The sequence below is a fragment of the Cataglyphis hispanica genome, chromosome 16 (genome assembly GCF_021464435.1).
Source record: "Cataglyphis hispanica isolate Lineage 1 chromosome 16, ULB_Chis1_1.0, whole genome shotgun sequence".
Taxonomy (NCBI): Eukaryota; Metazoa; Arthropoda; class Insecta; order Hymenoptera; family Formicidae; genus Cataglyphis; species Cataglyphis hispanica.
In genome coordinates, this window is record NC_065969.1 from 4,680,217 (window position 1) to 4,704,289 (window position 24,073).

Consider the following 24,073-nt stretch of genomic DNA (forward strand, 5'->3'; position numbering starts at 1 on the left):
TCGCACCATAATGCCGTAAAATCAGAGTGCAACTATCGTTAATAGCTACAATGAAGAAAATACAAACGATTACATTATTTAATATGGATTTGAAAAATATAATTTTTAAATCGGAATTTAATTAAAATATATTAATCTAAATTTAAGTTATGTCCAAGTTTTAGTAATTTATTTATTCATTAATAAATTCATTAATGTTTAATATTATTAAGAGATTACATAGTTTAAATTTACAATTTGATTATTTGCTGACGCGAGTTTCGAGTTTGTTTTTCGAGTTCGTATATCGTGCAATCGATCAGCGATTTTATAAAAAGACGGGCAATCGACTCTTTCATCCGCTGTCATGCCCTGTCATGGATGAGACAATCTAATTCGGCTTCAACTTCAACGTAATTCGGCTGATACGCATCTCTCGGCACGGAACAGTCAAAATTACAAAATTCCGAATGGGGTGGGGAATGTCAAATCATTGTATATGTAACGACAGCGAGCAAGTGCAAAAACCCAGTCCAACAAAACAAGTCGTGGCGGCATGCTCTCCCATCATAACGGCGGTGGTGAAGTCCACTTGTGGAGCAAGACGGATGTTCGTCTCCGCCGTCATCTTGATTTTTTTGTTGATCGCTATATATTGGGTATCCTTGAACCAGCCAGGGAATCCTGATCATCAGCAACCAGAGAATGAAAACATACCAGTTATAAGAATTCAACCACAAACTTCTCAAAGTAATAGAGCAAACACGATAGAGCAAACCGAGAAAGCGATGGGATGAGGTAACATCGTTGACAACTTGTAATTTCTTTGGAAAAATGTATAGGATAATTCCAAGATAACTGGAATTTATTTATCATTTATATTTAAAAAGAAGATAGGTAAACATATATACGAGTATTTCATAAATTTCATTATTATTAAAAATTACATAATTGAGAAATATTCTTACGATAATAATTTCTTTGTATGTATAATTACTCTTATTTCGAAAATTTTAATCGGAATTATCCTAACGGGAATTTTGACAAATACGTAATGCAGATTAATGAAGATGTGGATGGCAAATAAATCTAAAAATATCAAACTAGGGTAATATGAACATCGAGAGCAGTGTAATCCATAGTAACAATACGAGCTTGCATTTCCGAGAAACAAGGCATACTGCATTTCATTGCTGGACGTGGACGTTATATATCATAACGGCAACTGTTGTACGATACATTCATCACGTGTAAAAAATAAGCATCTCAGTCATGTAAATGTAATGAACTAAATACTAAAACAAAGAGATGCGATAATAAAGCTTTCGTAACGTCATATAGAGTTAATTTATTACAGTCGAAAAAAAATGATATTAATAATTATGATTTGTTGCGACGCGATTAATTCGTGCTTTTTAAAAATTGATACATTTCTGCAGACATTGATAAGAGTTGCAAGAATTAAACACAGTGAATGATTTTATAATTTCAAAACGAATAATTGAAATGTGTGTGAATAATTATAAAATAAAACGAAAAATTTATTTTTTTTTATGAACTTTAATACAAAAAATATTTTAAATATCGATAATATAATCATTTGTAAAGTGATAATATATGCATTTTTAAACACACCTCTTTATATCTGCCAATAACACTCCCTTCGACGTATATCCTTATCGCGAACACGCGCGATAAAGTTGTGATAGAGCTTAACATGTGAAACAAGTACATCGCGTACATCGTAGAGGATCAAAACTGCCAATGTACACATCGGGAGCGGTTCTAATCGAGGCTACCCAGACCATCGAGCACGTGCAACATCGTCCCCAGTTCTTCGTACGTGATTCTAATCGGATCGTCATTGCACAAGTTAATATAACCCAGCAGCAATTTAGTGATAATATCTCGTTCCAAAAGTTGGCGTTCCACTTGCGGATACTCCTCTTTCACGGTGTCCAAATAAAATCGCAAAATATTACGGCAGAATGTCTCGACTTTCGGCAGTTCACTTTCGTCGGGCATATTGGTAAAGAGAATAAGAGCGAAATCGATCGCCGGCGAGCAGTGCCTCATTGTTTCCCAATCGATCATCTTTACGTCGCTCGGTTTGCCGTTCTCGTGCTTGAACAATACGTTATCCCGCGTGAAATGACCGTGGCAGACGATCGAAACGTCGTTGATCTCCGTGGCCAAACTTTCCATTACGTGCAGCTTTCTTTTTGTTTTTTCAGCGAGATTTGACTTGAGTGATGCGAAGCTTAAATGTACGCTACAATAATAATAAAAGATCGAGGGCACTTTACAAGAATCTTTCCATTGAGATACTTTTTAATTAATAAAATATTAATAATAGATATGATAATATATTGTTATTATTATAATTAACAACAGAGATTATGTATTGTGCGCATGATATCATATTCTAAAATCAGAAATCGACTCGCGAAAATTATCTTGGGTGATATTTTTTTTATTAAAAAATTATTATTAATATCTATAAAATATCTATAATATCTATAAAATGGTTTAAAATCGTTACGATATTTTTTAACGTGTGTACGTATTACGATAAGAGATGCTTTACCTGTCATCGAACTTTTGTTGAATAGAATACAAGCTGTCCGGTACAAACAGTTTCGCATAGAACTCTCGGAAAACGGGAAACTTGCGCGCTTTCAGCCTCAATCCTCTGCCGTGAAACACCGCCAAAGCTTTTACGCACAATTTCAAGTGATCCTCATCTAATTTATCGTTTACATGTGCGTAACCATGCGCGGTCAGATCCTCCAGCACTATGACCGGTCGACCGTATCGACCCAAGTCGGACAGGTAACACTTGGGTATACCGTTCGTTCCGTACTCGAGTGTCATCTTGCTATAAAACATCTCCTCGTTCTGAAAAGGGCCGGACGGCAGAGATTCCGCGTCTGTTTTGGGCAGCTTGATAACGAGAGGGAAGCTGCAAGTCTCGCCAGAAAATTTTACCCGCGCCGTCACCCGGTATAGCTTGGTCGTATAATCGCGAATTCCGCGGAGATGCTCTATGTCAACGGAATCGAACTCGACAAACTCCCTCGAGCCGGACTCGCAGAAACGACGATCGTGCACCATCTCCGGTATCAACTCGCACCTTATGAAGTCGCAGTCTCCGCACCGGCACTGCTCCCCCGACTTGGTGCGGAAATCTGGGTCGGCCATAGCGAAAGGGAAAAATAATATCGCTGTAATAAAACACGACAGCAATTAAGGACACCGGCACTGCGAGAGCGCGCGCGCGCTTAAAGCCGGAAAGTCGAGAATTATGAGGAAATTTTTTTCTTCTCTCTTTCTCTCTCTCTCTTTTTTTTTTTTCTTTATGTCCCTCCTCGTCCTAATAACGTTGTCGCGACGAGTGCCGCGCACGTTAATAATGTTTATCGTCACGAAATGCAACGAGTCGTCGGTATAATTAAAAACATTTTAACCGTGTTGTTAGCCCCGAGAACGAGTCATAGTGCAACGTAGACGAGCGTTTCCGCTAATAACCAAACAGATGATACGAGTAGCTCCTGTAATTATATACAAATTATCGTGAAGAAAATGATTTATCAAATGAATTATCAAATATGCTTTACCCCAACGGATTCTAGAATCGCTCGTAGAATTGCCTGCTGTAATTCACTGCTAACTAGAAGTTCACGATCTCTGTTACATAACCGGAATAAGTCTCCCCTCCATTCATCTCATTGAAGATTCTTCATTCATTTCACTGACCCAGTCGGCAACTCTAAAAATTTACATAGAAAATTATTATTTCTTTTTTCTCTAATTTTTATCAATCTGCATTATAGTAATTAAATTATCTGCTTGATCCATGTTCTTTATCCATTTCTTGTAAAGTGCTATCGATCTTGAATAAAAAAAGAGAAAAATTCTAGAGCTAAATTTAGACAAGGAATGTCACATCAAATGTAGGTCTAATACACTTGTTAAAGTCCAGTCACGTTTCTTCTCTTTGGATTTGTTCGACGGCTCGAGAGATTGTTTCTTTCACGATAATTCCCTGAAGCGTATAATTCGTTAGATATTGTTATTCGTCGCGCGAAAGATCGCACACATATCGAGCACACACAATCGCGATATCGTATTTACCGTAGTCTCTCATTTAGAGACATTCGTGTCACGAGGGGCCAGCTCAGTTGCACGTAATGAATGAGCGCCGCGTAGAAAGTCGTAGCACGATGAGCTGGTATATCTCCCCACTCTTTCAAGATAACGAAGCCAGTTTTCATTGGCTTTTAATGACGTCGCAAACGAGTTTACACCGCGAACGAAACGTGACGAACCGTTTAGTTAGCGTCCCCGTCGCTTCAGATATATTTTCATCGGCATTTAATCCGGAAAAAGGTATCGATCGTAAGAAAAGTGGAAGTAACTTTAAATTACGTTACAGAGATTACCGTCTTATTAAAGAAATTACTCACTCTAATCGGATCTATATAACTAATCGGATTTATTTTAATCAGGTGACGCGTGAGCCTCGGACTTTAAAATCGAAAGAAAAATTGTCTTTTGCCGCGTTCATTGTAACGAAGCTTCGAGTAGAGCATAAATTGTGAAGTCTCCGTGACGAACGTATATTTAAAATGCGGAATTAAAGTTATTTTCAGAGTTGAGAAAAGCACCATTATTTTCGTAATTCTTTCTCGAATACTTTGAAAGAAAACATTTCGCGATTATTTACGCGCCAAGGAATTTTCTTTAACAATATAAACTATCGATGGCGTAATTTTATTTTAACGAGTCGCTACAACTTCAAACCTTAACAAAAGCACCGAACATCTCGTGCTTCATATATCCACATCATTCAAATCTAAATTTTCAAGTGTAATTTTCTCAAACTATAAATAAACACGAGAAACAGAATAATGCATTATTGATCACCAACTGAAATAAATGGACATGACAGCCGCAGCCGGGATCTAAATTCCTAAAGCAAATCAATGATCTAACCTCTGATACCGATGATTAATTTACCTTGTAACGCGGCCTCGATGTCACAGGTCGCGCCCTGTCAGAGCGTACAGACAAGTCAGTATAATTTTCCAACATGCCAACAACGGCAAACCAGTACTCAGCAAATGCAAACTGCTACGTGCGGTCCGTGCTCCGGAACTTCTCAAGGTAGAAAATCAAATTGTGTCAATCAAATGTTAATATTTTTTAACATGTTACATATAAATTAAATATCATATTAAATTAATTAATATATTTTATTAAAAAAGTACATATATATATATATATATATATATATATATATACATATATAATTTATATAAAACACAAATTATTTGCTCTACTTTCCTCGTCCCTATTCAAGGACCGTTCGCTCAAATTTACAAGCCGGACACTTATGTAGTAACGCATCAATGTGCACCGCAATCAATAACAAATCCGTGCCATCCCGTCTTCCAAAATCCGTGTAACCCCCCGCCGAGTTATCCCAGCTGCGGCCAGCTGCCGCAAAATATTTTGGATCAGATTCGTGCGTGTGCCGCGCCCATTTTCATTCTACCCGGTAATTGTCAACAATCGCCGGCGCCTCAGCAACAACAGCAACCGACTTTGCCGCAGGCGATGGCGACGAGTTTCCCTCCTCCGACAGCGTATCCACCGAGTGGATTAACTTATCCGGCTGCGTGTTATCCGCCACCGCCGCCGCCACCGCCGCCGTTTTATCCTTATCCCGTACCCGTGCCATTTTACGATCCGTCTGTTCGCGCGCGAGATATCCCGCAGAATTGCGGATGCTGCGGGAGAAGGGACGTCGACCCGATGCAGATCAAAAGTGTCGCGCGAACCGTCGGTTGTCGTTACGATCTCGATCTCGACGAGCATCATTGCGTGCCCACCACCGACGATACCATCTGCGCGAAGAGAAGCTGTCCCTCCTCGCTGCATCTTCAAGCATTGGCATCTCAATTCCTCTCGATGCAGGGTATCATCGCGTGCGCCGCCACGCGATTGATATTACGCAAAGTGCCCGGCTCAAATGTAACTACCACCATGGAGGATACGATGGCGAAGGCACAGAAAGCTATAAATATTCTAACGAAGGATCAGCTGTTATCGGAGTCGAGGAATGCGCAGCAAGTTAATGCGCTCATCAACTTGCACATGACGGCCAATCCGCCGCCAAATATCATTCCGATCCTCACTCTGATACAGTTGAAAATGAATCTGCTGAAGGCACAGGTCGACGGTCTCGTCAATCAAAAGATTATGGAAACTCAAGGCGTGGGTGTGGAGGTATTTAATATTAAAAATCGCACATTAAAAATTTTATTTTTTTTTTTTTCTAGACATACGTTTAAACTCTTCTCTCATAAAAAATAATAAATTATAATGATAATAAAACTAAAATTTTATCACAACTCTAATTTGATAATAAGTTGTATATATTTCTAATTTTATTAAATCCTAAATATAATTAAAGAAATATTTATATAAAATTATTAATTTAAACATTATTAAAAGCACGTATATATTATACATCCCAAGGTGGAAACGGATCTTATAGATCCCACGTTTCTCGCTCTAAAATCCGATGCCGAGTTGCGAGACTTCCTATCGATATTGCGACAAAAGGAATGCGATGAACGGGTGAACGTGAATTTCGCACCTTATCGCTCGCAGCGTGCGATCGCGGAGTCTCGGCTGAGCAATATTCAAAACAAGATTCGTCAGATAGAGGCCGAGTTCGACCGTAGACGATGTGCGATGTTCCCGGCGCCGACATTGACATCGTGCGTCGTGCAGGAATTCTCCAAACCATGTTACTCGGCGAGATTCGCGGATCCTAGATTGTTCTACAGCACAATACCGCCAGACATACCCCGCTCGCCCGATCCGTTCATCTGCGTAAAACCGCGAAGTCCCAAGAGGCTGTTGTTGAAGCCGTGCGGGAAGAAGCCCGAAACTAAGTCGACGCAAGTCAGTGCCCCTGTTCCGACAACCAGCACTGGCAATACGTCAAAGACGGACGACGCTGGTGTCGGAACCACGAAGGAACCTCCCGCGACAGCCGACCTTCAGCAATCTTCCAGCACGGAGGATTGCCGCTGCGACAGGACGACGTCGGACGAGAGCGTCGATGAGGCTAAAAAAAAACTCCGATCGAGGATCGTTGAGATAAACGCGAATAGTGTCGAGAAACCGTCCTTGATGAAACTAACGTCGAACGTCTGCATGAGATACGGAACGAATGCGCGAAAATGCGATGGGAAAAACGACGTGGAGACTCCATGCGAAGCGAAACGTTGGATAGCCAAAGCGTATATCAATGTCGCCGACGATGAATCGGGAAGGACTTTAACGGGATCGAAGAGCGGCGACACGATTACGCTCCGCCAGAAGATCGATGCAGAGGACGTTTGTGAATCGCGAGATGCGATTGAGATTCGAGACTTGGACCAAATGGATCGGCAGGAATTTACAAGTTCGGCGGATCTGCGACAGTTTGAAAAACAAGCAGAGACTGCGATCGCAATTTCGAGAAAGAATGAGGCAATTAAGGACATTGAGACTAGGCGCTTGCAAGATGTCTCGTCGCCGAAAGCTGAGCGGACGGAGATGAAAACCATAACTATTGCAGAAGTCACGGACGATGAGCCAATTTCGAGTGCGATCGAGAAAATGGAGCGAAAATTACCGAACGACTATACTTCATCGCTAGAAATTACGTTAAAGTCGAAAAGAGACCGGCACGAGGATGATCAAAAAGATAAAAACGACAAAATCTTATCCGCGATTGAAACTATGGAGCAGAGCGCAAATCAAGTGCCAATAAACAAAAGCAAGAAAAAAACGAGATTTCATATTGTTTCGTTGCTGACGAATATCATATATAATATCGAAAATTCTAAATATCAAAGTAATAAGAGAATTAATAAGAAAATAGTAACAAAAGAGATGAATATAACTAACGATCCGGATATTGAAAAATTGAATAAATACAATTCGATAGAAAATCTAAGAAATATCATCGCGCATGATATTATCGGAAAAAATTATTCACAAAACATATTTCTACGAAAACTTGAAGATTTTTCAAAGCTTTGCGTCAATCGTCAATGCCAGACTGCATCTAAGGAAAAGAAAACATCTGCTTTTTTGTTAAAAGTATATCTCTTTCCTCCATTCAAGAATCTGCATGAATATATGGCAGGTAAGAGTCCATTAGCTCAACATCCTCTATGCTTGGGAAAAAAAACTTAAATGAAAACTTAAATAAAGAATTTTCACTTTATTTTCAATTGCTTTTAATTAAGAAAAAGTCATCAGAAAAATAATTGCAAAATTGTAGAATATTAGGTATATAATACATGATTTAAAATCTCAATTTTTTTATTCAGATAATGAGAGAAACGGAAACGACGTAGGAGTTTATCCAAGTCCGATAACGAGAGCGGGAATTACGGCTAGGAAACGTTTATCCCACTGGAACGATGTCGCAAAAAATACCCCGGAAACTCGTTACAAGGATAACGCGCGTTATCCGCCTTCCAGTGTAGGATGTGAAGAAAGTTTCGTTTCAGAAATATTTTCTGTTATCGCCAATCGCGTGATTACATTCATCAATAAAATAATTACATTTAACGGAAAATTGTCATATCCGAATCGTAGCGTAATATTACGTAAAAGTTTAAACATTGATGCCTTGCGAAAAGACGTTCAGAAATGCAGTCACTCCGATGTAATCTTAAAAGATCACGATTTACTCGGAAATATTTTGCATCGTTCGCTTGACTCGAATCGAGAAACACTTGGTACTAGTAAACGTGATATTCACGGCGCGAGTTTATTACGGGTTTCTACGGTAGAAGAATACAATAGGATACATAAAATAAGACATTCGATAATTCAAGATAAAGAAAACGGTGCGGAATGTTTATTGATCGATACATCGAGTCGTGATTGTAATCTGACACAGATACGTAATTTGGGACGCCCTTACGAGATCCAGAGAAGTCTCCTGATACGAAGTCGATTAAAAAATCGTTCAAATAGGCAAGATCATCCACATCCTTTATTGATTTTGAAACGTACTGAGAAAAATGTATCTCAAAAATTCCATCAAGCGAGATGTAACGAAGATGTAGGAATGATTAAAGAAAGAAAAATACACAAATTGAGGAGTAGCGAGAAATTCTGGGCGTTATCGAAAGTTATAAAAACGTGCGATAAAGTATCAGAAATGAGGGAATACGGTACTAAATTCAAAGAAGTTTTACGCGAATATTCGCACGATGATATTATAAATGATAACGCATTTACCGTGCAAAAACATGCAATTGTCGATAATATCGCAGCTGATGATGAACTCGTGATAAACGTTCACGATTATTCCGGATTTCAAACTGAAATAAATACGAATACGTATAAAAATCGTAGCTTATGTTTATTATTATCTAGCAACTGACAGGGAGGTATACGATATATTGTTGATACCAATAAATAATTCAGAATATAAAAATGTTATTTACGATTTTCCATCTCGGTAAAAAGGTTAAATAAAATACACAACTATCGAGAGAGAGAGTACAGTATAACTTCGTTCCTTTATTAATAACTTTTATTCTTTCGTCAGTGATCTATTCTCGTCGCTATATCCGTCTAATGAGAATTTTTAAAATTGTGACGTAATAGTGTATGAGGATAAAGTTTTCCATGTGCTTTCCCAGGATCATGTTTAATTTGGGTTCTACAAAATAATGGGAGAGTATTCGTGGAAAAAGTATTCGTCACATATTCCACGTACACTCACATCGAATCGACATATAATCATTACAACATGAACATTTGCATATCAAGCACAGTTTTAATTTTGTGATTTTTCGATCTCTAATTTATTTATTTAATATATATTAGATTTCTTACATCTCCTAAAATCGAGCGCTTAGCAGTAGAAAATGAACGAATTTAACGTATTGGTTGTTATTAAGAAAACTAATATCGCATTAACGGAATCTCATCGTATTCACATATTAAAATACACAAAACCAACGTCACATGATATTGCTCCATATATGTATAATGAATGTTCAATGAATAACCAGATAATGCTTCATGAATCGAAATATCGAAGACAAATGAATATAATTTATACAAGTAATGTGAAATTCATATTTGTGTGTGGAAGAGTTAATGTTCGCGCAAATTGTAAATACATACAAATATCAAACTTTGCAATGAAAAAGCAATTCAAAATATTAGCCAGTTAGAGCCGTGTTAGGTACATATTATTAATACATGTACTCCTCAAGTACATATTGTATTATCAAAGTTACAAACGGACCATATGCTTAAGATAGAATATGCTCTAAATCTCTTACAGAACTACGTCTAACTGCACATTGAAGAGACACTTGTGGAAGAAAGATCGAACCTATTATTGTGAAGTATTTAATCAGTCACGACAATCTCTGCTTTTATTATGAAAGATTTCGTTTTAAAAGGAACTGAGCGACATCTCCATCGTCATTTTTCAAAGCTTAACAAATCATCGTGTAATACAGTGTCAATTTAATACACAGTATTTTACGACAGTTGCATTTAGATATATATTAGATATCTCGATATTTATATATAATTAATGAAAAATTTATTAATTTTTGTTGTAATTAAGTGGCATATACAAGAATTTAATATCTACAATTTTACAGATTTCTTGTCACTCGCGCGTCATATCTTAAAGAATAAATATTTGATCTTCTCTGTAGCTCTTGCAGCTACTATTTAGCGAGATACGGCCGTCAACAAACATTCATGAAATTAGTCCGTTATTATTGTTGGCAGAATCATTTTATGAAAAATGATGTGTATATGTGTGTGTGTGTATGAAAGAGAGATAGATTATAAAAAGCAATGGTACTGCAAACAATATATATATATATATATATATATATATATATATATATATACATACTTGATATATAAAATTTTTTCTCAAGGATATATAAACGAGTGATAATTATTTTTTGGCGTGGTGCAACAATTGCATATGGACATTCTTTCATAATACGTGTTAGTCTTAAACCTAAAAAAAAAAGAAGAAAAAAATATTTTTTGTTAAATCTCTCAATCAATATCAATTACTTTTCAAATATTATTTTTGATGAGTAAATATATACAAAAATATTTACAGAAAGAAATATATGTACACCCCCATTACATGCAATCAAAGTAATGGTGTGTTATAAAAAAATGCGATATATATAATTTAGTTAAAAATTAATATTTCCTATGACAAATCTTTGATCAAGAACTTAAAAAACTAAACAAGTACTTGCAATATATGATTGCTGAAATGTATCTTTTACATTTATAATAATACAAATTACAAATAAAATTTTTTTATATAATTTTAACAAAGAACGAGATAATAACCAATGATCCAAAATTAAATAAATGCAAATGTGAATACATAGCGTAATGTATAATGAATCTAAATTTACATTGTACATATATGTTACCTGTGTGCTATAATGTAAAAACTTGAATTACTTAGAAAAACCATGATAGTCACAAGTCAATTATTTTTATCATCCCCATGATAAGACTTCAAAGAAACATGATCATTGAAAGTTAAGTAGGCAATTGCGCATCTTTAAATCTCTGTTGATTTTATTCCGAATATATCTGGATTTCAGATGTCCAGATATATGTGCAAGTTGAATTTCTTGGACAAGAATATCAACTTGGACAAGGCACGATTGACCATAGATAATACTTGTGCAAAAAAATATTACTATATAAAAATTAAAACTCTCCCCACACATTTCAAAAACTAAAGTAACAATAAATATAAGCAAAGCGAATACTATTTTTTGTATATAATGTACAATCGAGAGAAGTCCTGTCTCTTTCTTTTCTTTCTAATAAAAATATCCAGAATCACCTATTTTTTCGCTCCGAAAACGAAAAACTATTCAGACGAATCAGTTCCCGCTTTCTCAGTTCTCGCTAAGTTCATTAAAATTTTCTTTTTAATGTTTATGTTTTTTTTTTAATTCACGCCTTTGGTATACTCAGCTCTTAATTGGCCGAGTGTTACTTTTATATCGTGAAAACTCGGTCTCTTTTCTGGCTGTAAATCCCATGCCTATCAAAAAACAATATGTCTTACTAAAATAATGTGATGTATATAATATATGGCAAATATTAAAATTTAATTTACCTGTCTCATAATATCGTAAACTTCCGCAGGACATCCATCTGGCGGTTCCATTTTATACCCTTTTTCTACACATTTTACAACATCGGCTAATGGCTGTAATTTATATTAATAACGTGTAAACGAAATATATCATATGTTTCTTGTAAAAGTTCAATATGACAATATTACTTACAATTCGCGGATACGGCACACGACCAAAGGAATAAATTTCCCAGAGGAGGATTCCAAAACTCCACATATCAGACTTGTTTGAAAACTTCTAGAAATAGTAATATAATACAATATTAGTAATATATAACAATATATTTTTTATTTACCTAGAAGTCATCACTGACTAATATATACTTACGTTCTGTTTTAAAGCCTCTGGTGCAGTCCATTTGATTGGCAGCTTTCCACCATCGAGAGAAAAGTTTTCGTCCCGTGCCAGCCCGAAATCGGATACTTTAGCGGAGTTGTCCTCTGCCACAAGAACATTTCTCGCTGCTAAGTCCCGATGAACAACGTGTCTAGATTCCAGGTACGCCATACCAGCACACGTATCGCTACAATATACATTAAAAGTGCGCGTTAATAATACATTTAGATATTTTATAATCGGCGCGAACGATTATTCATTCTTACGTACTATGCAAAGTTTATTTGATCCTTTTTGGAAACGTGTAATCTTCCTCTCGAGCGTAAATAATCCACTAGGGATCCTTTGCTCATATATTCCGTAACCAGGTACATGTGTTGATTATTAAAAACGAGACCGAGTAGTTTAACCAGATTGTCATGTATCAAAGAGGTCATTAAACTCGCCTCGGCCAGAAACCTCTGTGCCGCCTCGCTATTATCCTTCAGCATTTTCACTGCGACTCTCTCCCCTCGATAGACGCCTAATAGCACATCACCAAATTCTCCCTTTCCGATGCATTCTCTTAATTCTAATTCGTGAGTTTGAATCACCCAACCGGCTTCTACGAATGCCTTTGGGTCCACGCAGAAATCTTGCTTGCCCTGTTTCGGTAGGGATTTCGTTAGCTGCGTGCATAAACCGTCCGCGTCTTGCTCGTAATGCTCCACCAAAAGCGCCAGATTCTCGAAAAATTCTTCGTCATCAATCGTCAACTGGTTGTTTTTATATTTCACCCTATAATGCTGTACGCGTCCTTGGTAACATACACAGAGCGTGTAGTCTCCGGGGAAATTCGTTGACTCGCGTACTAAGAACAAACCGTCCTCTCGCGGTCGCAACAATCTTTCTGCCGTTTCTCTAGATATTTTTCCATGGAACCATCTGTGCAGATGTAAAATTTCAAAGTAAATAAAAAATTTTTATTTTTTATTTATAAACGTTTAATTTATATTAAGTAGCACAAATTCATATATCCATATCAATTTTTGCATATTCTCCTTTTTTAAAGTTAGTAAAAGTGACCAATCTTCAAATTGTTACATCTGTAAATTAAGCTAAATGCGTCATAGAATGATACTTACGGCATCGCGTTCAGCTTCACCTCGTGTCGCGGATTTACTGGCAACGCGGTGGTGTTGGCGCCCGGATTAATGGTGTTCGAGGTGAGAATCACCGGCGACGCAGCGTTCACGTGCGTGGTGATGTTCGGGGTGGTGACGCTCGAATGCGTGGTCATCGTCGGTGATACTGGATGGGACGGAATGTTACCTGCAGACAGGTTTGAAGGAACGCTGTGCTGCTGCTGCTGCTGAGTGCTGTTTTGTATGAGGGGATGGGACGTTACGTTTGAAGGAATAGTGTGATGATTTTGATTGCCGTCGAGCTTCGCTTGTCGCGCTGGTGCTGACACATTCGGGTATCCGCCACCCGCATTGTGGTACGTTGGCATGGCAGCTGCCGCACAGTAGGCTCTATCAACCTGCGAAGATGAATGAAGCGCATTCACATGAACGGGCGTGATTTATTCAGTATGTCTCATTAAATAAGACGCATATTAGAGATGTTCCGGTACATTCGTAATTCATATACAAAATATAACGCAGAGTACAAAGTACAAATGTGAGATGGTAGAAGAACTTGAGACTCCAAGGCGTAATTTTAACAAATAAAAATAAATATATAAAAGTGTTAAATATAATTGTTACAAACAATGTTCATGTCGTCGAGATTCGCGCACAATGATCCTTGTACATACTCGGTTTAATCTTGTAGTTTAAATTTCTTTCGAGATAAAAGTCTGTTAGGCTCATGAACATAATGGATAATCATTCTTCTACTTTCTCCTGTACTGGGGAAAATATTAAATTGGGTCGTTGAATAGTTGCGTACTCGATAGGTCTTTTTCAATTTTTATCCGGGATTACCTCGAGAAGCTGCGAAAAGAAAAGAAATTACGTATAAAAATACAAGTGATAATTGAGTCGGGATGATTCAATTATTCCAAAGATGCGACGTAATGCGCGTATCTGTGAGGAAGCGATAATTAATTGAAACTCGTTAGGCTAATGGAACCTCGATACATATTCAACCGGCACACGTATCCGCCAGACCACGCTGAGTTTTAATATACAGTAGTTAGTCTAAAGTGCCTATTGTTTCAAGGCACTAGACTACCGCGATGCTCATCTGCCGTATTACGATGCGCCTCACGTCCATACACGGGACGTGTATGATAGGTGAGTCACACTGGCCGCGTATTATTTTCACAACGATTGTAACACGAATAAGCGTGGTAGGCCTATAATTATCAGAACCTGACTAAGCGGCATAATTTCTACGTAGGATGCACATTTCCGATTGAAAATTTATCCCGAGAAATCATAAATTGCATCTATTTTGATATTTGAATATATTCTCTATCGTATCGTACTTTGATAACGGAATTTTGTCAGATCGGATCAATTTATCGGAATACACATGCGGAGAAATATTTCCGCCAGTTTAGATGAATGAAACATTATAGCACATACGATACGCTTCGTAACGCAGGGAATAGCTGCTTTAAAGAAAATGCTTCCCGGCATGATTTCCTTACGTTATCTCCATATCATGATCAGGTACGATAACAGAAGAAACAAATCCATCGTACCGGCAAATATTGAATTCAACTGAGAAGCTATCCTTGGTCGGGTGCCCGCGAAACAGAAAGAGAAAGAGAAACGAAAGAGCGAGTTATGTCACGTGAAAACATATAGTTGAAAGAAACATAATAATAATAATATGCGAATCATTCTGTTACGTAAATCCTCTTCCCCTCCCAAACAGTCACATTTATGTCGTGTGTCTCCGCTCCGGATTTCGAGACAGACGGATGAGAACGGTCAAGCTTTACGCGCGCGATGGAAAAAATATGAGATACGGAAGGGAATATTAGACGAGATACTCTTCGTTTTGAAAAATATCGGACGCCGCGATCGAATTTACGATAGAGCTGCATAATTCAGATCACGCTGGCTGCATATAACATTCAACGAAACAAGAGTTAAACGTTGAATTTTATAGGTCAGAGGATCACCTCTCGCGTCTTTCTTTACGGAATTTTTTACGGCCAAAAAACAACATCGCGCCCGTCAAATGCGAAGCGCCTTGAATATCAATATTGAATCTGAATGCGCGAAGCGTATATGTGTAATACACGTTCGCCGTCGCGCTTGTCGGGTTATCTGACTGCACGACCGCGTAGATTTCAGGCTAATGAAATTTATTATCGGCTGCACGCGACGTTAATTCTTCCCAGCGGTGCATAACACGTTTAAAAAAAAGAAGCTGCTATGCAAAACTGTTCTATCGCATGCAACCAAGTACTTAAGAGAGCTGTATATATATATATGCAGCTTTAAATTTACTATTTATATAACACAAACTATTTATGTCTCCAATATCAGTGATTCAGAGAAAATACGTGCGGCTTCTATACAGATTCCGTATGTACAAAAACTTTGATAAGTAAAATACATCGATTGTGACGAAAAAACTTTACCGATCAATGAACAATAAATTGATTTGAAAATTTTATTGCGCAAAAAAATTATATTCAGCTTTGATTTAATCTGATTTTCATTCATATATATCTCTCTTTTAGAACTTGTAATATTTTGAAAAAAATGTACTATATAAATGGATTATGTTATTTTATTTTCAGTAAAGTAGTACTTTCTATATAAGACCAATGGATATACTATTTCGCTTCTGATACAGCAAAATAGCTAAAATTCTAAAGTTTCCAAGTATGCTTATCAGAGATATAGAAATGCAAAATAAACCAAAGTATTTTACAAGGCAAATCATTGCATGTCCGTTTTGCGAAAAAAAAAACTCACGACTTCGTAAAAGATCTTGAATCGATCAAATAGTAGATCGCGATGTCATACGTTTATGTTAATTTAACAGAAAACACAGACGCGATTATGTGATTCGTATGTAGATTTCAAGGCCGATGCGGAAGTTTCTGTTTACATCAGTGTTTTCCGAGCTCTAGCTTTCAGTGATTCACTATCGACGCTTTTATACGAACCGCAGACCGCAGAGTTCGCATTGCACACATATTTCGCCGGGAGATGATTATATTCGCACATGGAAAATCTACGTTGATCGGCAAAAAGTATTCCCACGTGATGCGATTGCGGTATGAGCGCGACCATAAGCTTTCTAGATTAAACAATAAATTGGAATAATCAGGATTCCCATTGGCTTCCGACAAGTAGGGCAAAAAGGATTTCTATGAGCGGAATATTTCATATCTTCTTGTAAAAAATGGATTATTTACTGGAAAGCCTCTTTTTTTAAGCAGGATTACACGTTGAAAAAGAATTTGCGTATCGAAATATATCTGTCCAGAACTTGAATGATTTTTCTTCATCTTCTTAAAGAGAGATAACAACCTGTATAACAAATAGAAAAAAATTACATAAAAAAACAATACATAAAAATATAAAATATATAATAAAAAATTATATAAAATATATTGTTAGCTTATAATTAATATCTATATCTTTTAATTATACAATATTCTCCGAAAGCCTAAGAAATTCCAAATAGTTGAAATCACCATAACGAGATTGAATGTTTCGTATTCATCAAATTAAGTATTACACTGACAACGAACGAAAATTTTCCACATAGCTGATTCACGTAAAATCGTGCACACAAGACAGACAACAAAATATTCAAGATCGCTGGCTTCGCGAAAGCGATTTACGCGAGGCTCGTGCCCGGCACGCACCGCGATCCTATTAATATCCCGCGTAGAGAGAGCGTAAAAGGGCCGGGAAAGACGCGGGGAAGAGAAGGATGAGGTAATTGGGGGAGGAAGGGGCGGGGGAGGGGGAGGAGGAGGAGACAGTGAGAGACGAAGAAGCAAGTGCGGACGCATGCAACAGATTCGCGCCCGGCGAACAAGCCCGTATTGCCGCGCTCTTTAACAGTACACGTTACTGTACCGTGACCCGCACCACCGTTTTCCATCTGACGTTCCGCACGCACGACGGGGAGAGGAAGAGAGGACAACAAACCTTCAACTCTCCTCTTCTCACACTTCTTCCGTGATGTAATTTTCGAATGTTTCGTGACCATCGTAAGGGACATCTCGCGCTCTGTTGAGTCGCACCGATCAGTCTTCGGATTAGTTCGCTGACGGAATCATCACACGATTAAAACGCGAAATTTCATTAGTTATTCCTGCGCGTGGCAGAGCAATACGACAAAAGATATACCGGATCATCTTTTTTTTTCGTATATGAATTCTAGAAACAATTTTGGCATGGATTCGTTGTCCAACAACCGACTACTAATCCACGAATAATTTTCAAATTAAGTGATTAAAGGATGAAATCGCAAGGATAGATATTTTATTCTGCGGTTTCTAATCTTACATCTGCTTTTTAAGTTATTTCTAGAATTATTCATTATGTATATGATTCATATAATTCTTAACGACGTCGACAAAAGCGAACTGTCCAAAGCAACGTCGAGTATACAAGTAGATCATATCGTGGAATGCGTGAAAAACGAATGGCACCACCATTGAGTAGCGGGATCAAACACTCGGCACTTGGTTCTCGTATAAAGGGAGAATTGAAATGAACACAAAAAGTAGCGTTTATCTCTCGTTTCTCGAATCCCTCTAGCATACTTACTCGCGTCTCGTGCCAAAACATAGAGCGCCGAATAAAATAGAGTTCCGTTGAAACAGGTATGGAACGCGAAATTTCTAGCTTCTGCCGTGTATACGCATCGCAACATTAATCTCTCTTTTTTTTTTATCTCGCTCGAAAACGAAGATTAACTCACGACAGAATGCAGAGATTAATCTAACGTAATGCAAAGTGTCTTGGAAGCACACCTATGCTTTGCATCGAGTATCCATTTTCCGAAAATATTGCCCCTCTGAAACAGAAATAAAAAATTGTTAAATTTCTATTTATGTTAAATTTCTATTTCTATTTTCTATCTTAATTTCTATATTACATACATTTTTCACGTGGAAAACAAATAACTATTACGTGAATGATAATTGCAAAAAATAATAAGCAGATATCCAAAATTCAATATCGTCGATATTTATAAATGTCAATATTTATAAATGAAGTGTTTATTATTACAATAAGATAATGTAATGCTACATATATGCTGGATGAGAATACAGAACAACTGTGCTTTTTCACTATTGCTTGAAACGATTTCCCAAAATGATCAATCTTTTTATTGATACATCTTTTACGTATGCAAATGCAACGCTTCCGTCATTCGGCGTAAGGTCGCACGTTCTCTCGTCGGTACCTTCCTCAAACCGAATTAATTAGGTAAGAAGAGCATAGGATAAAAATCTCGTTCTCGAGTTTGCGGCCGCGATTAACAGGAAAGAAGGAAGAATGTTCCATTTGAGGAGCACAATTAAGCTACGACTATGTTATTCATTGCGCGCGAGCGTCGCCCGTTAACCGTATAATTAGCCAATTGCTAATTGCCCGGGTTCACACGAGACGACCGGGGCCAGTTCGCTAGAGCCCGGGACACATTAATCACTCGGTTGTTTCGTACAAAATTCCTCCCGCGCCGCAAATCGAACCGGGTCATGATGTCAGAGGATATAGACGAAGGAGCGTTCTTCGGAGAAAAGTCCTAGGAGTCGGTTGTACGGAGAAATTGTTAAATTAATCCCAACTTGTATCTTTATTTCTTTTTCTAGTTTTGACTTTAGAAAAATGGTTTGGAAAGAAAGCGGGTTTTGCGTTAACTGAAGCATCTAAATAATTTTAAAGTTGTATTCTATTATTGAGTGAAACTGTAAACCTATTTTTTATTATCGTTAAACAATAATGACATATTTATATTCTCAAAACGCTTTTATCACAAAACGTATTTTAAAAACTGATTACTTAAAGATTTCAAGTAAGAACTGAAATTAACTTTAGCTCAGCACATTGTTAAAATTTCGACAGCTAATTCACAGTATTTCCTGTTGATGGCTATTGCCAATGTAATACAAAATATTTTAATTCTTCTAATGTAGTAATTAATTTCAAGAATTTATTTTAGAAGAGGCAAATTACTCTTGGCAATATTAAAGAAAAAATTACGAAAAGAAGGAGCTTCTTTTCCGCCCTGATATAACATATCCTCGCGCATTTTCTCTCGCAGTGGACCAGAACTTGATGTAATGGAATAAAACGACAGTTTTGATTGAGAAAACAGACGCGAGTTTGCGTTCAAGGGAATCCGACAATTCCACCGTTGTGGAATTCGGATCTGTCATTTAAATACCGCCCTACTAAGAGCGACAGAGAAAAAAAAATCACGTCTCGAATATAACCAAACTCTCATGCGCGCGGATCTCGATACAAGGGGAACGTCATCGAACGAAGGATCCTGGCGCCACTCTGTCGACATTTCATACGCAGGTAGGTAGATGTACGCGCATATGTACGCGTAATGCGATAATACACACCTAAATGCGTTTGCGGCGAAACTGAACCGCCGTGGAGGCCGTGGAAAGAGGCGCACGTCTCTGGCCGCGTGATCGAACGAAACTTAGGCGCGAACGAGGATGCGGACGGACGCGGTACACGCTGCGACAGCCGTGCGCGTTGACGCGCACGAATATTCATGGAAGCACTGCGCGGCGCGAATCGCGTACGGAAACACCTTGCGAGAAACGTCACTCATTCAGGTCGTGTCGGACGGCCATTACATTTTACTACGCACGACCATAGACATATAGGAGAGAGGAGCATCTTGCTCCGCGCATGAGACTGTATGAAATTGTCCGCGTTAGTAACAACGGCGGTGATAGGATGAACTTTTAGTTTCTTTCTGAAGGGGTGCTGCATCTCAAAATTCAAAATCACTTTTCATGGTCTCGCTCTAGGGAAAAAGTTACATGATACCTAGAAGTAGAGTAGCATTCGATTGACCAATCGACAAGAGAGACGAGAATTTTCCTTTGCTCTGATTGGTCAATCAGACGCTACTCGGAATAAATTTTGGAACATACGAGCAGCTATATTGTCCTGAAAAGAGACACTATCTCTAAAGTTATATTTACATGAAATATTTTTCCACAAAATTACATGTATACAATGTTATTGCTTTAGATAAGGCACTTTAATTATTGTTTAAGAAGCGGAATTTTTCTTAATTAATTAATTAAAATATGTATTTATAATGAGTGAATCCCTTTGCCTACAATATATTACTGACATTTAATTTAAAGTAGACGATTTGGAGAACAGTTTTCTGTACATTTTCTTGAAACTTTGGCAACGATAGATTTAACCTCCCAATCTAGATGGTTCGTGTTTCAGAATGCAATTGTAATTTCCTGCAATTTCCATATGGTGATTACTCCCGTTGAGAGTACAAAGCTTTTTTGATTGTAATCTTACCTTTGATTTTATTGCAACACGATGGCATTGCAATTACAGATTTTGTCAAATATTCTGCAGGTAAACGTTATTTCAGTCAATAATAAACTTCAAAAGTATCTAATCCATATTATTAAATAGAAACACTTATCTCTTCACATCTTTAATGATATCATTTTTTTCTTTCAATATACTTAAATACAATAATATATTCGGAACTTAAATACTATTTTCAGCGATTAGAATGTGTGGAAACTACAGCAAGTGGCTATCTTTATGGTATTATGTACAATAACACATTAGTAGTTCTAACATTCAGTTTAAATTCGCATGATAGTGAAGATGAAAATGTAATTGATTATACAACACTGCAATTCAATCTACCTGCCGACGTATATTTTTGTGGTATATTGCACATTGGTGAATGTACAGAAATAAATCCTGATGTTTTTAAGGTGATTATATAGATATCATTTATATGATATGTTATTTATATATGTATTAATATTCAACAAAGTATTTGTGGAATATTTATTTAAAAATTGCTTTATTATTGTGAAAAAATAAAACAATACAAATCTTGCTTGGATTAATGAGATAATATATATATTTATTTGTTTAGGATATTGATGTTACAGATAATCCTTTACTTTTAAAATATTCGCTTAATACATTAGATATGCAGGCATATTTTTATGTGCATCAAAAATTGGAAGCTGTTAATAACCTCAGTATTATTAGTGAAGATGATCTTTCTCGACAGTTTGTATACATTAGATTGCAAGCAACTTTCCCTTTGGTTACCCAAGATGAAAGCATATTGGAAGCATTACAAGAGTCACGAAAGAATGTAAGATTTTTTCTTGCTTGACATTTGTACTAATATTTTATTTCATAGTTTTATACATTTTTTATACATTTTTCACACTGTATAACTTTACATTGTTATAGATTGCATCTGGAAAAATAGGAATACATTTTCCTTTGAATAATGTATATCTATTTAGAACTGACGACAGTTTAAAAAACACAATGTTAAAAGATTTTTTATCCTTGTCTAAGGAACACGAGCAATCTTTAATTGCATCAAATAATATAAATCATATTGGACCTGTGGTATGTTTTCAAAATCTAAATTTATACACACTAAAAAGTTATTATTTTTATATATAATTTAATTATCTTCTCAATTTTCATAGAATATCATACATGCAAACATGTTATTGAAAATATCAGGTGAGAAAAATTCTGAAGAATCTATCAGATATGCTCCTGTCTTGCAGCATATCAAACGTGAGTATTGCAAATCAAGATAAAATTTTTCAAAATATAATTTGTAAATATTGTAGATATTGATACATTACGTTTATATATTATATATCATTATGTTTTTAATTTATTTGTATATTCTTGTAGGATCTTTTGACAGTTTAGAATGCAATTTAAGCATCAATGCATTGTCACTAGTGAGTTTAAATGCGACATCAGCCGAGTTGCATGCAATTCTAGTTGAGTCCATTTGTCGGAACATTAGATTAATTGAAATGCAGCAACAAGATTCTCAGTTTGAAGATATAAAGCTATCTGCAAAGTTACCAGAAGTCATGCATTTTAAACCTCGAGGCTGCGGACATTTATTCACAATAGCATATCCTGGTGATTTTACTAACGACAGCACAAGTAAGATTTCTCTTGGATTGTGATTACGTTTGGCTGTTATTAGTTGTGTAATACATTTTTCGATTGTCGAGTCTTATGTATCATTTTTACAGTAGTGTATATTTAATATTACTGCACATTTTTAATGACACACAGTAATATATGTGTCATCTATTTGCTTTTATACAGACCAGTCATATAATTTCAGTGGAATATCGTAAGGCTTTACACAAGGCTTTAGCATTAGACTTGACTAAACCATATTTTCGGCGTGGGAATGCTATAAAATTTGATATTCAGGCAAATGAAATACTTATAAATCCTCATGAAGCTCTTTTACATAAAGGTATATATTTAAAGACTTAAGATTTATTAGAATTTTGAAATTATTATGTAATTACTATAATATATTTATTAGGTGTTACAGGAAAACTCAGTATTGTGGATGGTTTGTATTCATATCATCACTATATGCAAAATAATTTTGATGATAATGGATGGGGATGTGCCTATAGATCTCTCCAAACAATCATTTCATGGTATAGGTAATAAAATAATTATATTTTACAATGTAGCAAATTTGTTTTTTTGCTACTGAAATATATGTACAAGCAATTTGCAATCTATTGTATTTTATAGATTACAAGGTTATACTGAAATACCAATACCTTCTCATCGTAAAATACAACAATGTTTAGTCGATATAGGTGATAAACCTTCTACCTTTATTGGTAGTAAACAGTGGATTGGTTCGACTGAAGTAAGTTTCGTGCTGCAAACTTTCCTTAATATAGATGTAAAAATACTTTATGTATCAAGTGGAGAGGAGATGTCGGCCTTAATTCCACAACTTGTAAATCATTTTGATACACAGGGTACACCTATTATGATTGGTAATTTTTCTCTTCATATTCTACAAATATAATAAGGTTTGAATATATTTAACTATTTCAATTTTATTCTGTATAATTTTTTGATATCTTGTAGGTGGGGGAGTATTGGCTCACACAATTCTGGGAGTTAGTTATGACGAGTCATCTGGAGAAGGAAAGTTCTTAATTCTAGATCCACATTACACAGGTACAGAGCACTTACCTACCATAATAAATAAAGGATGGTGCGGATGGAAAACAAAAGATTTTTGGAAAAAAGATGCATTTTATAATATGTGCCTTCCACAAAGGCCTATAGCCTTCTGATGTTAGATAGATTGTACATAATTTAATTTTTCAAATGTATATATAAGTAAAATGAAATTCTCTATTAAATATAAACAATGTATTGTATCATTGCATTTGTGAGACATTGTTTTACTTGTGTGATATATATGCAACAATAAAAAGAATGAATATGCATTTCTATTTGTGAATAAGTTTGAGAAGTAACAAAAAA

At 36.4% G+C, this 24,073-nt stretch overlaps 4 protein-coding genes across 14 annotated transcripts; 2 read left to right on the forward strand and 2 right to left on the reverse strand.

Moving 5' to 3' along the window:
• Positions 1-526: 526 nt before the first annotated feature.
• Positions 527-4,174, reverse strand: LOC126855348 (uncharacterized). Of its 5 annotated transcripts, none has more exons than XR_007688222.1 (4): positions 3,597-4,174; positions 2,567-3,530; positions 1,615-2,251; positions 527-663 (listed from the first exon to the last, which is right to left on the reverse strand). XR_007688222.1 is itself a non-coding variant. In XM_050602916.1 (4 exons), the coding sequence occupies exons 3-4, from the start codon at positions 3,178-3,180 to the stop codon at positions 1,765-1,767; spliced, it is 1,101 nt and encodes a 366-aa protein (XP_050458873.1). In that variant the 5' UTR covers positions 3,181-3,530; positions 3,597-3,748; positions 3,946-4,174; the 3' UTR covers positions 888-1,764. The 5 variants fall into 5 exon arrangements, 3 of the variants coding, with proteins under 3 accessions (XP_050458873.1, XP_050458874.1, XP_050458872.1); XR_007688221.1 differs by lacking the exon at positions 527-663 and adding an exon at positions 888-1,274; XM_050602916.1 differs by lacking the exon at positions 527-663 and having other exon boundaries at positions 888-2,251; positions 3,597-3,748; positions 3,946-4,174.
• Positions 4,175-4,982: 808 nt separating this feature from the next.
• On the forward strand, positions 4,983-9,442 carry LOC126855334 (uncharacterized). Its single transcript, XM_050602881.1, has 4 exons — positions 4,983-5,145; positions 5,342-6,270; positions 6,523-8,188; positions 8,376-9,442. Exons 1-4 carry the CDS (start codon positions 4,986-4,988, stop codon positions 9,440-9,442), a joined length of 3,822 nt encoding a protein of 1,273 aa, XP_050458838.1. The 5' UTR covers positions 4,983-4,985.
• LOC126855338 (tyrosine-protein kinase CSK) lies at positions 9,401-20,363 on the reverse strand. 6 transcript variants are annotated; one of them, XM_050602892.1, is made up of 8 exons: positions 20,107-20,363; positions 18,502-18,545; positions 13,682-14,079; positions 12,828-13,481; positions 12,549-12,744; positions 12,372-12,458; positions 12,200-12,292; positions 9,401-12,124 (listed from the first exon to the last, which is right to left on the reverse strand). In XM_050602892.1, exons 3-8 carry the CDS (start codon positions 14,047-14,049, stop codon positions 12,029-12,031), a joined length of 1,494 nt encoding a protein of 497 aa, XP_050458849.1. In that variant the 5' UTR covers positions 14,050-14,079; positions 18,502-18,545; positions 20,107-20,363; the 3' UTR covers positions 9,401-12,028. The 6 variants fall into 6 exon arrangements, with proteins under 6 accessions (XP_050458849.1, XP_050458850.1, XP_050458846.1 ...); XM_050602893.1 differs by having other exon boundaries at positions 18,450-18,545; XM_050602889.1 differs by lacking the exons at positions 18,502-18,545; positions 20,107-20,363 and adding exons at positions 16,927-17,041; positions 18,296-18,411.
• On the forward strand, positions 19,847-24,036 carry LOC126855337 (probable Ufm1-specific protease 2). Of its 2 annotated transcripts, XM_050602887.1 has the most exons (11): positions 19,847-20,059; positions 20,963-21,103; positions 21,259-21,477; positions 21,645-21,872; positions 21,974-22,138; positions 22,222-22,315; positions 22,439-22,702; positions 22,890-23,027; positions 23,100-23,226; positions 23,321-23,574; positions 23,669-24,036. In XM_050602887.1, exons 2-11 carry the CDS (start codon positions 21,065-21,067, stop codon positions 23,878-23,880), a joined length of 1,740 nt encoding a protein of 579 aa, XP_050458844.1. In that variant the 5' UTR covers positions 19,847-20,059; positions 20,963-21,064; the 3' UTR covers positions 23,881-24,036. The 2 variants fall into 2 exon arrangements, with proteins under 2 accessions (XP_050458844.1, XP_050458843.1); XM_050602886.1 differs by lacking the exon at positions 19,847-20,059 and having other exon boundaries at positions 20,717-21,103.
• Positions 24,037-24,073: the final 37 nt, after the last annotated feature.

Excerpts from the sequence above, each read along its gene's own strand:
- LOC126855348 (XM_050602916.1), bottom strand. The coding sequence starts at position 3,180 with ATGGCCGACCCAGATTTCCGCACCAAGTCGGGGGAGCAGTGCCGGTGC. Across the intron at positions 2,252-2,566 it reads CAACAAAAGTTCGATGACAG|CGTACATTTAAGCTTCGCAT; the intron begins GTAAAGCATCTC and ends TTATTATTGTAG.
- LOC126855338 (XM_050602888.1), bottom strand. The coding sequence starts at position 17,237 with ATGAATACGAAACATTCAATCTCGTTATG. Across the intron at positions 17,042-17,208 it reads AAACATTCAATCTCGTTATG|GTTGTTATCTCTCTTTAAGA; the intron begins GTGATTTCAACT and ends TTTGTTATACAG. Across the intron at positions 12,459-12,548 it reads CAGAGGCTTTAAAACAGAAC|AAGTTTTCAAACAAGTCTGA; the intron begins GTAAGTATATAT and ends TACTATTTCTAG.
- LOC126855337 (XM_050602887.1), top strand. The coding sequence starts at position 21,065 with ATGGCATTGCAATTACAGATTTTGTCAAATATTCTGCAG. Across the intron at positions 22,703-22,889 it reads TTTTACTAACGACAGCACAA|TGGAATATCGTAAGGCTTTA; the intron begins GTAAGATTTCTC and ends ATATAATTTCAG. Across the intron at positions 23,227-23,320 it reads ACAATCATTTCATGGTATAG|ATTACAAGGTTATACTGAAA; the intron begins GTAATAAAATAA and ends TGTATTTTATAG.
- LOC126855334 (XM_050602881.1), top strand. The coding sequence starts at position 4,986 with ATGATTAATTTACCTTGTAACGCGGCCTCGATGTCACAGGTCGCGCCC. Across the intron at positions 5,146-5,341 it reads GTGCTCCGGAACTTCTCAAG|GACCGTTCGCTCAAATTTAC; the intron begins GTAGAAAATCAA and ends TCCCTATTCAAG. Across the intron at positions 8,189-8,375 it reads TCTGCATGAATATATGGCAG|ATAATGAGAGAAACGGAAAC; the intron begins GTAAGAGTCCAT and ends TTTTTTATTCAG.